This window comes from Oncorhynchus tshawytscha, linkage group LG08 (genome assembly GCF_018296145.1).
Source record: "Oncorhynchus tshawytscha isolate Ot180627B linkage group LG08, Otsh_v2.0, whole genome shotgun sequence".
Lineage (NCBI taxonomy): Eukaryota > Metazoa > Chordata > Actinopteri > Salmoniformes > Salmonidae > Oncorhynchus > Oncorhynchus tshawytscha.
The window spans coordinates 64539306-64552326 of record NC_056436.1 but is presented as its reverse complement, the minus strand read 5'-3'; the positions used below and the strand labels follow the sequence as shown (position 1 = coordinate 64552326).

Genomic DNA, 13021 nt, shown 5'->3' with positions numbered 1-13021 from the left:
GGGAGAGTAGGAGGGATACCTTACTGAGCCACTACACTGGGAGAGAAGTGTGGGGATACCTTACTGAGCCACTATACTGGGAGAGTAGGAGGGGATACCTTACTGGGCCACTACACTGGGAGAGAAGGGGGATACCTTACTGAGCCACTACACTGGGAGAGGAGGAGGGGATACCTTACTGAGCCACTACACTGGGAGAGGAGGAGGGGATACCTTACTGAGCCACTACACTGGGAGAGTAGGTGGGGATACCTTACTGAGCCACTACACTGGGAGAGGAGGAGGGGATACCTGACTGAGCCACTACACTGGGAGAGTAGGAGGGGATACCTTACTGAGCCACTACACTGGGAGAGTAGGAGGGGATACCTTACTGAGCCACTATACTGGGAGAGTAGGAGGGGATACCTTACTGAGACACTTTACTGGGAGTGGAGGAGGGGATACCTTACTGAGCCACTACACTGGGAGAGTAGGAGGGGATACCTTACTGAGCCACTACACTGGGAGAGAAGGGGGATACCTTACTGAGCCACTATACTGGGAGAGTAGGGGGGATACCTTACTGAGCCACTACACTGGGAGAGAAGGGGGAGATACCTTACTGAGCCACTACACATTTGAGAGTAGGAGGATACCTTACTGAGCCACTACACTGGGAGAGTGGGAGGATACCTTACTGAGCCACTACACTGGGAGTGGAGGAGGGGATACCTGACTGAGCCACTACACTGGGAGTGTGGGAGGGGATACCTTACTGAGCCACTACACTGGGAGTGGAGGAGGGGATACCTGACTGAGCCACTACACTGGGAGTGGAGGAGGGGATACCTGACTGAGCCACTACACTGGGAGTGTGGGGGATACCTTACTGAGCCAAAACACTGGGAGTGGAGGAGGGGATACCTGACTGAGCCACTACACTGGGAGTGGAGGAGGGGATACCTGACTGAGCCACTACACTGGGAGTGGAGGAGGGGATACCTGACTGAGCCACTACACTGGGAGTGGAGGAGGGGATACCTGACTGAGCCACTACACTGGGAGTGGAGGAGGGGATACCTGACTGAGCCACTACACTGGGAGTGGAGGAGGGGATACCTTACTGAGCCACTACACTGGGAGTGGAGGAGGGGATACCTGACTGAGCCACTACACTGGGAGTGGAGGAGGGGATACCTGACTGAGCCACTACACTGGGAGTGTGGGAGGGGATACCTTACTGAGCCAAAACACTGGGAGAGGAGGAGGGGATACCTTACTGAGCCACTATACTGGGAGAGTAGGAGGGGATACCTTACTGAGCCACTATACTGGGAGAGGAGGAGGGGATACCTTACTGAGCCACTACACTGGGAGAGGAGGGGGGGGATACCTTACTGAGCCACTATACTGGGAGAGTAGGAGGGGATACCTTACTGAGCCACTACACTGGGAGAGAAGGGGGATACCTTACTGAGCCACTATACTGGGAGAGTAGGAGGATACCTTACTGAGCCACTACACTGGGAGAGAAGGGGGAGATACCTTACTGAGCCACTACACATTTGAGAGTGGGAGGATACCTTACTGAGCCACTACACTGGGAGAGTGGGAGGGATACCTTACTGAGCCACTACACTGGGAGTGGAGGAGGGGATACCTGACTGAGCCACTACACTGGGAGTGTGGGAGGGGATACCTTACTGAGCCAAAACACTGGGAGAGGAGGAGGGGATACCTTACTGAGCCACTACACTGGGAGAGTAGGAGGATACCTTACTGAGCCACTATACTGGGAGAGGAGGAGGGGATACCTTACTGAGCCACTACACTGGGAGAGGAGGGGGATACCTTACTGAGCCACTACACTGGGAGAGTAGGAGGATACCTTACTGAGCCACTACACTGGGAGAGTAGGAGGGGATACCTTACTGAGCCACTACACTGGGAGAGGAGGAGGGGATACCTTACTGAGCCACTACACTGGGAGAGGAGGGGGATACCTTACTGAGCCACTACACTAGGAGAGTAGGAAGGGATACCTTACTGAGCCACTACACTGGGAGAGTAGGAGGGGATACCTTACTGAGCCACTACACTGGGAGAGTAGGAAGGGATACCTTACTGAGCCACTACACTGGGAGAGGAGGAGGGGATACCTTACTGAGCCACTACACTGGGAGAGTAGGAGGGGATACCTTACTGAGCCACTACACTGGGAGAGTAGGAGGATACCTTACTGAGCCACTACACTGGGAGAGTAGGAGGATACCTTACTGAGCCACTATACTGGGAGAGTAGGAGGGGATACCTTACTGAGCCACTACACTGGGAGAGTAGGAGGGGATACCTTACTGAGCCACTACACTGGGAGAGTAGGAGGGGATACCTTACTGAGCCACTATACTGGGAGAGGAGGAGGGGATACCTTACTGAGCCACTATACTGGGAGAGTGGGAGGGGATACCTTACTGAGCCACTACACTGGGAGAGGAGGAGGGGACACCTTACTGAGCCACTACACTGGGAGAGTAGGAGGATACCTTACTGAGCCACTATACTGGGAGAGTAGGAGGGGATACCTTACTGAGCCACTACACTGGGAGAGTAGGAGGGGATACCTTACTGAGCCACTATACTGGGAGAGTAGGAGGGGATACCTTACTGAGCCACTATACTGGGAGTGGAGGAGGGGATACCTTACTGAGCCACTACACTGGGAGAGTAGGAGGGGATACCTTACTGAGCCACTACACTGGGAGAGTAGGAGGGATACCTTACTGAGCCACTATACTGGGAGAGTAGGAGGGGATACCTTACTGAGCCACTACACTGGGAGTGGAGGAGGGGATACCTTACTGAGCCACTACACTGGGAGAGTGGGAGGATACCTTACTGAGCCACTACACTGGGAGAGTAGGAGGATACCTTACTGAGCCACTACACTGGGAGAGTAGGAGGATACCTTACTGAGCCACTATACTGGGAGAGGAGGAGGGGATACCTTACTGAGCCACTATACTGGGAGAGTGGGAGGGGATACCTTACTGAGCCACTACACTGGGAGAGGAGGAGGGGACACCTTACTGAGCCACTACACTGGGAGAGTAGGAGGGGATACCTTACTGAGCCACTATACTGGGAGAGTAGGAGGGATACCTTACTGAGCCACTACACTGGGAGAGTAGGAGGGGATACCTTACTGAGCCACTATACTGGGAGAGTAGGAGGGGATACCTTACTGAGCCACTACACTGGGAGAGTAGGTGGGGATACCTTACTGAGCCACTATACTGGGAGAGGAGGAGGGGATACCTTACTGAGCCACTATACTGGGAGAGTGGGAGGATACCTTACTGAGCCACTACACTGGGAGAGGAGGAGGGGATACCTTACTGAGCCACTACACTGGGAGAGGAGGAGGATACCTTACTGAGCCACTACACTGGGAAAGTAGGTGGGGATACCTTACTGAGCCACTATACTGGGAGAGGAGGAGGGGATACCTTACTGAGCCACTATACTGGGAGAGTGGGAGGGGATACCTTACTGAGCCACTACACTGGGAGAGGAGGAGGGGATACCTTACTGAGCCACTACACTGGGAGAGGAGGAGGGGATACCTTACTGAGCCACTACACTGGGAGAGTAGGAGGGGATACCTTACTGAGCCACTATACTGGGAGAGTAGGAGGGGATACCTTACTGAGCCACTACACTGGGAGAGTAGGAGGGGATACCTTACTGAGCCACTATACTGGGAGAGTAGGAGGATACCTTACTGAGCCACTATACTGGGAGTGGAGGAGGGGATACCTTACTGAGCCACTACACTGGGAGAGTAGGAGGGGATACCTTACTGAGCCACTACACTGGGAGAGTAGGAGGATACCTTACGGAGCCACTACACTGGGAGAGAAGGGGGATACCACTGAGCCACTACACTGGGAGAGTAGGAGGGGATACCTTACTGAGCCACTATACTGGGAGAGGAGGAGGATACCTTACTGAGCCACTGTACTGGGAGAGTGGGAGGGATACCTTACTGAGCCACTACACTGGGAGAGGAGGAGGGGATACCTTACTGAGCCACTACACTGGGAGAGTAGGAGGGGATACCTTACTGAGCCACTACACTGGGAGAGTAGGAGGATACCTTACTGAGCCACTACACTGGGAGAGTAGGAGGATACCTTACTGAGCCACTACACTGGGAGAGAAGGGGGATACCTTACTGAGCCACTATACTGGGAGAGTAGGAGGGGATACCTTACTGAGCCACTACACTGGGAGAGAAGGGGGAGATACCTTACTGAGCCACTACACATTTGAGAGTGGGAGGATACCTTACTGAGCCACTACACTGGGAGAGTGGGGAGGATACCTTACTGAGCCACTACACTGGGAGTGGAGGAGGGGATACCTGACTGAGCCACTACACTGGGAGTGTGGGAGGGGATACCTTACTGAGCCACTATACTGGGAGAGAAGGGGGAGATACCTTACTGAGCCACTACACTGGGAGAGGAGGAGGGGATACCTTACTGAGCCACTATACTGGGAGAGAAGGGGGAGATACCTTACTGAGCCACTACACTGGGAGTGGAGGAGGGGATACCTTACTGAGCCAAAACACTGGGAGAGGAGGAGGGGATACCTTACTGAGCCACTATACTGGGAGAGAAGGGGGAGATACCTTACTGAGCCACTACACTGGGAGAGGAGGAGGGGATACCTTACTGAGCCACTATACTGGGAGAGAAGGGGGAGATACCTTACTGAGCCACTACACTGGGAGTGGAGGAGGGGATACCTGACTGAGCCACTACACTGGGAGAGTAGGAGGATACCTTACTGAGCCACTACACTGGGAGAGTAGGAGGATACCTTACTGAGCCACTACACTGGGAGAGTAGGAGGGGATACCTTACTGAGCCACTACACTGGGAGAGTAGGAGGGGATACCTTACTGAGCCACTATACTGGGAGAGTAGGAGGGGATACCTTACTGAGCCACTACACTGGGAGAGAAGGGGGGATACCTTACTGAGCCACTATACTGGGAGAGTAGGAGGATACCTTACTGAGCCACTACACTGGGAGAGAAGTGTGGGGATACCTTACTGAGCCACTATACTGGGAGAGTAGGAGGATACCTTACTGGGCCACTACACTGGGAGAGAAGGGGGGATACCTTACTGAGCCACTACACTGGGAGAGGAGGAGGGGATACCTTACTGAGCCACTACTACCTGGGAGAGGAGGAGGATACCTTACTGAGCCACTACACTGGGAGAGTAGGTGGGGATACCTTACTGAGCCACTACACTGGGAGAGGAGGAGGGATACCTGACTGAGCCACTACACTGGGAGAGTAGGAGGGGATACCTTACTGAGCCACTACACTGGGAGAGTAGGAGGGGATACCTTACTGAGCCACTATACTGGGAGAGGAGGAGGGGATACCTTACTGAGCCACTATACTGGGAGAGTAGGAGGGGATACCTTACTGAGCCACTACACTGGGAGAGGAGGAGGGGATACCTTACTGAGCCACTACACTGGGAGAGTAGGAGGGGATACCTTACTGAGCCACTACACTGGGAGAGTAGGAGGATACCTTACTGAGCCACTACACTGGGAGAGTAGGAGGATACCTTACTGAGCCACTACACTGGGAGAGTAGGAGGATACCTTACTGAGCCACTATACTGGGGAGTGGAGGAGGGGATACCTTACTGAGCCACTACACTGGGAGAGTAGGAGGGGATACCTTACTGAGCCACTACACTGGGAGTGGAGGAGGGGATACCTTACTGAGCCACTACACTGGGAGAGGAGGAGGATACCTGACTGAGCCACTACACTGGGAGAGAAGGGGGGGGAGGGGGGATACCTTACTGAGCCACTACACTGGGAGAGAAGGGGGGATACCTTACTGAGCCACTACACTGGGAGAGAAGGGGGATACCTTACTGAGCCACTACACTGGGAGAGTAGGAGGGGATACCTTACTGAGCCACTACACTGGGAGAGGAGGAGGGGATACCTTACTGAGCCACTACACTGGGAGAGTAGGAGGGGATACCTTACTGAGCCACTACACTGGGAGAGAAGGGGGGGATACCTTACTGAGCCACTACACTGGGAGTGGAGGAGGGGATACCTTACTGAGCCACTACACTGGGAGAGAGGGGGGGATACCTTACTGAGCCACTACACTGGGAGAGTAGGAGGGGATACCTTACTGAGCCACTACACTGGGAGAGGAGGAGGGGATACCTTACTGAGCCACTACACTGGGAGAGTAGGAGGATACCTTACTGAGCCACTACACTGGGAGAGTAGGAGGGGATACCTTACTGAGCCACTATACTGGGAGAGTAGGAGGGGATACCTTACTGAGACACTACACTGGGAGAGGAGGAGGGGATACCTTACTGAGCCACTACACTGGGAGAGTAGGAGGATACCTTACTGAGCCACTACACTGGGAGAGTAGGAGGGGATACCTTACTGAGCCAAAACACTGGGAGAGGAGGAGGGGATACCTTACTGAGCCACTATACTGGGAGAGAAGGGGGGATACCTTACTGAGCCACTACACTGGGAGAGTAGGAGGGGATACCTTACTGAGCCAAAACACTGGGAGAGGAGGAGGGGATACCTTACTGAGCCACTATACTGGGAGAGAAGGGGGAGATACCTTACTGAGCCACTACACTGGGAGAGGAGGAGGGGATACCTTACTGAGCCACTATACTGGGAGAGAAGGGGGATACCTTACTGAGCCACTACACTGGGAGTGGAGGAGGGGATACCTGACTGAGCCACTACACTGGGAGAGTAGGAGGGGATACCTTACTGAGCCACTACACTGGGAGAGTAGGAGGGGATACCTTACTGAGCCACTACACTGGGAGAGTAGGAGGATACCTTACTGAGCCACTACACTGGGAGAGTAGGAGGATACCTTACTGAGCCACTATACTGGGAGAGTAGGAGGATACCTTACTGAGCCACTACACTGGGAGAGAAGGGGGGATACCTTACTGAGCCACTATACTGGGAGAGTAGGAGGGATACCTTACTGAGCCACTACACTGGGGAGAGTGGGGGATACCTTACTGAGCCACTATACTGGGAGAGTAGGAGGATACCTTACTGAGCCACTACACTGGGGAGAAGGGGGGATACCTTACTGAGCCACTACACTGGGAGAGGAGGAGGGGATACCTTACTGAGCCACTACACTGGGAGAGGAGGAGGGGATACCTTACTGAGCCACTACACTGGGAGAGTAGGAGGGGATACCTTACTGAGCCACTACACTGGGAGAGGAGGAGGATACCTGACTGAGCCACTACACTGGGAGAGTAGGAGGATACCTTACTGAGCCACTACACTGGGAGAGTAGGAGGATACCTTACTGAGCCACTATACTGGGAGAGGAGGAGGGGATACCTTACTGAGCCACTATACTGGGAGAGTGGGAGGGGATACCTTACTGAGCCACTACACTGGGAGAGGAGGAGGGGATACCTTACTGAGCCACTACACTGGGAGAGGAGGAGGGGATACCTTACTGAGCCACTACACTGGGAGAGTAGGAGGGGATACCTTACTGAGCCACTATACTGGGAGAGTAGGAGGGGATACCTTACTGAGCCACTACACTGGGAGAGTAGGAGGGGATACCTTACTGAGCCACTATACTGGGAGAGTAGGAGGGGATACCTTACTGAGCCACTATACTGGGAGTGGAGGAGGGGATACCTTACTGAGCCACTACACTGGGAGAGTAGGAGGGGATACCTTACTGAGCCACTACACTGGGAGTGGAGGAGGGGATACCTTACTGAGCCACTACACTGGGAGAGGAGGAGGGGATACCTGACTGAGCCACTACACTGGGAGAGAGGAGGGGATACCTTACTGAGCCACTACACTGGGAGAGAAGGGGGGATACCTTACTGAGCCACTACACTGGGAGAGAAGGGGGGATACCTTACTGAGCCACTACACTGGGAGAGAAGGGGGATACCTTACTGAGCCACTACACTGGGAGAGTAGGAGGGGATACCTTACTGAGCCACTACACTGGGAGAGGAGGAGGGGATACCTTACTGAGCCACTACACTGGGAGAGTAGGAGGGGATACCTTACTGAGCCACTACACTGGGAGAGAAGGGGGGTGGATACCTTACTGAGCCACTACACTGGGAGTGGAGGAGGGGATACCTTACTGAGCCACTACACTGGGAGAGAAGGGGGATACCTTACTGAGCCACTACACTGGGAGAGTAGGAGGGGATACCTTACTGAGCCACTACACTGGGAGAGGAGGAGGATACCTTACTGAGCCACTACACTGGGAGAGTAGGAGGATACCTTACTGAGCCACTACACTGGGAGAGTAGGAGGGGATACCTTACTGAGCCACTATACTGGGAGAGTAGGAGGGGATACCTTACTGAGACACTTTACTGGGAGTGGAGGAGGGGATACCTTACTGAGCCACTACACTGGGAGAGTAGGAGGGGATACCTTACTGAGCCACTACACTGGGAGAGTAGGAGGATACCTTACTGAGCCACTACACTGGGAGAGTAGGAGGGGATACCTTACTGAGCCACTACACTGGGAGAGTAGGAGGATACCTTACTGAGCCACTACACTGGGAGAGTAGGAGGATACCTTACTGAGCCACTACACTGGGAGATAGGAGGGGATACCTTACTGAGCCACTATACTGGGAGAGTAGGGGGATACCTTACTGAGCCACTACACTGGGAGAGAAGGGGGGATACCTTACTGAGCCACTATACTGGGAGAGTAGGAGGATACCTTACTGAGCCACTACACTGGGAGAGTAGGGGGATACCTTACTGAGCCACTATACTGGGAGAGTAGGAGGGGATACCTTACTGAGCCACTACACTGGGAGAGAAGGGGGGATACCTTACTGAGCCACTACACTGGGAGAGTAGGAGGATACCTGACTGAGCCACTACACTGGGAGAGTAGGAGGATACCTTACTGAGCCACTACACTGGGAGAGTAGGAGGGGATACCTTACTGAGCCACTACACTGGGAGAGTAGGAGGGGATACCTTACTGAGCCACTACACTGGGAGAGGAGGAGGGGATACCTTACTGAGCCACTATACTGGGAGAGTAGGAGGGGATACCTTACTGAGCCACTACACTGGGAGAGTAGGAGGGGATACCTTACTGAGCCACTACACTGGGAGAGTAGGAGGGGATACCTTACTGAGCCACTATACTGGGAGAGTAGGAGGGGATACCTTACTGAGCCACTACACTGGGAGAGGAGGAGGGGATACCTTACTGAGCCACTATACTGGGAGAGTAGGAGGGGATACCTTACTGAGCCACTATACTGGGAGAGGAGGAGGGGATACCTTACTGAGCCACTACACTGGGAGAGGAGGAGGGGATACCTTACTGAGCCACTACACTGGGAGAGTAGGAGGGGATACCTTACTGAGCCACTATACTGGGAGAGGAGGAGGATACCTTACTGAGCCACTACACTGGGAGAGTAGGAGGGGATACCTTACTGAGCCACTATACTGGGAGAGTAGGAGGGGATACCTTACTGAGCCACTACACTGGGAGAGTAGGAGGGGATACCTTACTGAGCCACTATACTGGGAGAGTAGGAGGGGATACCTTACTGAGCCACTATACTGGGAGTGGAGGAGGGGATACCTTACTGAGCCACTACACTGGGAGAGTAGGAGGGGATACCTTACTGAGCCACTACACTGGGAGAGTAGGAGGGGATACCTTACTGAGCCACTACACTGGGAGAGTAGGAGGGGATACCTTACTGAGCCACTACACTGGGAGAGTAGGAGGGGATACCTTACTGAGCCACTACACTGGGAGAGTAGGAGGGGATACCTTACTGAGCCACTACACTGGGAGTAGGAGGGGATACCTTACTGAGCCACTATACTGGGAGAGTAGGAGGGGATACCTTACTGAGCCACTACACTGGGAGAGTAGGAGGGGATACCTTACTGAGCCACTACACTGGGAGAGGAGGAGGGGATACCTTACTGAGCCACTACACTGGGGAGAGGAGGATACCTTACTGAGCCACTATACTGGGAGAGTAGGAGGGGATACCTTACTGAGCCACTATACTGGGAGAGTAGGAGGGGATACCTTACTGAGCCACTACACTGGGAGAGTAGGGGGGATACCTTACTGAGCCACTATACTGGGAGAGTAGGAGGGATACCTTACTGAGCCACTATACTGGGAGAGGAGGAGGGGATACCTTACTGAGCCACTACACTGGGAGAGTAGGAGGGGATACCTTACTGAGCCACTATACTGGGAGAGTAGGAGGGGATACCTTACTGAGCCACTACACTGGGAGAGTAGGAGGGGATACCTTACTGAGCCACTATACTGGGAGAGTAGGGGGATACCTTACTGAGCCACTACACTGGGAGAGGAGGAGGGGATACCTTACTGAGCCACTACACTGGGAGAGTAGGAGGGGATACCTTACTGAGCCACTACACTGGGAGAGTAGGAGGATACCTTACTGAGCCACTATACTGGGAGAGTAGGAGGGGATACCTTACTGAGCCACTATACTGGGAGAGTAGGGGGATACCTTACTGAGCCACTACACTGGGAGAGAGGGGGATACCTTACTGAGCCACTATACTGGGAGAGGAGGGGATACCTTACTGAGCCACTACACTGGGAGAGTAGGAGGGGATACCTTACTGAGCCACTACACTGGGAGAGTAGGAGGGGATACCTTACTGAGCCACTACACTGGGAGAGTAGGAGGGGATACCTTACTGAGCCACTACACTGGGAGAGTAGGAGGGGATACCTTACTGAGCCACTACACTGGGAGAGTAGGAGGGGATACCTTACTGAGCCACTACACTGGGAGAGTAGGAGGGGATACCTTACTGAGCCACTACACTGGGAGAGTAGGAGGGGATACCTTCCTGAGCCACTACACTGGGAGAGTAGGAGGGGATACCTTACTGAGCCACTACACTGGGAGAGGAGGAGGGGATACCTTACTGAGCCACTACACTGGGAGAGGAGGAGGGGATACCTGACTGAGCCACTACACTGGGAGAGGAGGAGGGGATACCTTACTGAGCCACTACACTGGGAGAGGAGGAGGGGATACCTGACTGAGCCACTACACTGGGAGAGTAGGAGGGGATACCTTACTGAGGCCTATCTACATCTGCAATGCAGCAAGGAGATTGAGAGGGAGGTGGGGGGATGGGAGAGGAGAGGGTGAGGAGAGGAGACTGAGAGGGAGGTGGGGGGATGGGAGAATGTCAGAACTGTAAAACTCTTCTGATTTGTCCGTATTAACTGAAGTCTTTCCTTTATTGACGAGAGGAGAGGAGAGGAGAGGGGAGAGGGGGAGGGGAGGAGGGGAGAGGAGAGGAGAGGAGAGGAGAGGGAGAGGAGAGGGTGAGGAGGAGAGGGGAGGGGAGGAGAGGAGAGAGAGGAGAGGAGAGGAGAGGAGAGGAGAGAGAGGGGTGAGGAGAGGAGAGGGTGAGGGAGGGGAGGGGTGGGGAGGGGTGGGGAGGAGGGTGGAGGGGAGAGGAGAGGGTGAGGAGAGGAGAGGGAGAGGAGAGGGTGAGGAGAGGGGAGGGAGGGGAGGGGAGGTGAGGAGAGGGAGAGGGGAGAGGAGAGGAGAGGAGAGGAGAGGAGAGGAGAGGAGAGGAGAGGAGAGGGGAGGGGAGGGGAGGGAGGGAGGGAGGGAGGAGAGGAGAGGAGAGGAGAGGGGAGGGGAGGGAGGTGAGGAGAGGAGAGGAGAGGAGAGGAGAGGAGAGGGAGAGAGGAGAGGAGAGGAGAGGGAGAGGAGGAGAGGAGAGGAGAGGGGGAGGGGGGAGGGGGGGAGGGGAGGAGGGGAGAGGGGAGAGGAGGGGAGAGGAGAGGGGAGAGGAGAGGGTGAGGGAGGGGAGGGGAGGGGAGAGGAGGGGAGAGGGGAGAGGAGAGGGAGGAGAGGAGAGGAGAGGAGAGGAGAGGAGAGGAGAGGAGAGGGAGAGGAGAGGAGAGGAGAGGGTGAGGAGAGGAGAGGTGAGGAGAGGGGAGGGGTGGGGAGGGGTGGGGAGGAGGGTGGAGGGGAGGAGAAGGGAGGGGAGGGGAGGGGAGGAGAGGGAGAGGAGAGGAGAGGAGAGGAGAGGAGAGGAGAGGAGAGGAGAGGAGAGGAGAGGAGAGGAGAGGAGAGGAGAGGAGAGGGGAGGGGAGGGAGGAGAGGAGAGGGCGAGGGGGAGAAAAGGTTAACACTGAATTAAAAAAGGAAAGATGTGAGGGTGCAAGTGTTAAGAAGGGCGGGGTGGGTTGTGAGGGAAGAGAACAGCCAATGTTTTCTTCAACACAACACATTTTCATTGGTCAGCGAGAACGGTATGGAAGCAAACATACCAATACGTTTTGATTTACAACCGAACCATCAACTCAGTTTGACTGTAGATGGACCGCTGGACGCAGACATCACCACCCAGACAAAATGCTGATACAAGCAGGTCCAACAAATCAATAGGGATGTGTGTGTGTGCGTGCGCCTGCCTGGCTCTGTCCTAAATGGATTAGATTAGAATGTGGTTCTGTAGTTCTCCTAAAATATATTAGGTTTATCCTCTCCTCTCTCAGAATGAATATACTGTAATAAGTGTCAAAGCTGTCTATGTGAGTACTGTGCTGTGGATTCTGTTTAGAGCTGTCCCTGTCAGTGTTGCACACTGTGTCCTGACTTTGTCTGTGTGTGTGTGTGTTGGCTGTGAACAGTGTGTTGATTAAATCTCTGTGTGTGATCCTGCAGGTGCATGAATACCTCCGCAGCAAGCTTTGCTCCCTGTACGAGAACGACTGCATCTTCGACAAGTTTGAGTGTGTCTGGAACGGCTCAGACAGGTAGATAAAGTGTGTGTGTGTGTGAGTTTGAGTGTGAGTGTGAGAGTGAGAGTGAGAGAGGGTTTGTGAGTGGCTCTTCTAATCCGTTATTTGTTGC

The 13021-nt window shown here is 54.3% G+C and overlaps 1 protein-coding gene across 1 annotated transcript in view; it reads left to right on the top strand.

The window, feature by feature from the left end:
• The window catches only part of LOC112236178 (serine/threonine-protein phosphatase 2A 55 kDa regulatory subunit B gamma isoform-like), a 31797-nt gene that overhangs the window by 16338 nt on the left and 2438 nt on the right, over nt 1–13021 (top strand). The window contains exon 2 of the mRNA XM_042326302.1: nt 12833–12924. Within this exon, the coding sequence (XP_042182236.1) occupies nt 12833–12924 (92 nt within the window). The remainder of the gene's footprint in view (nt 1–12832; nt 12925–13021) is intronic.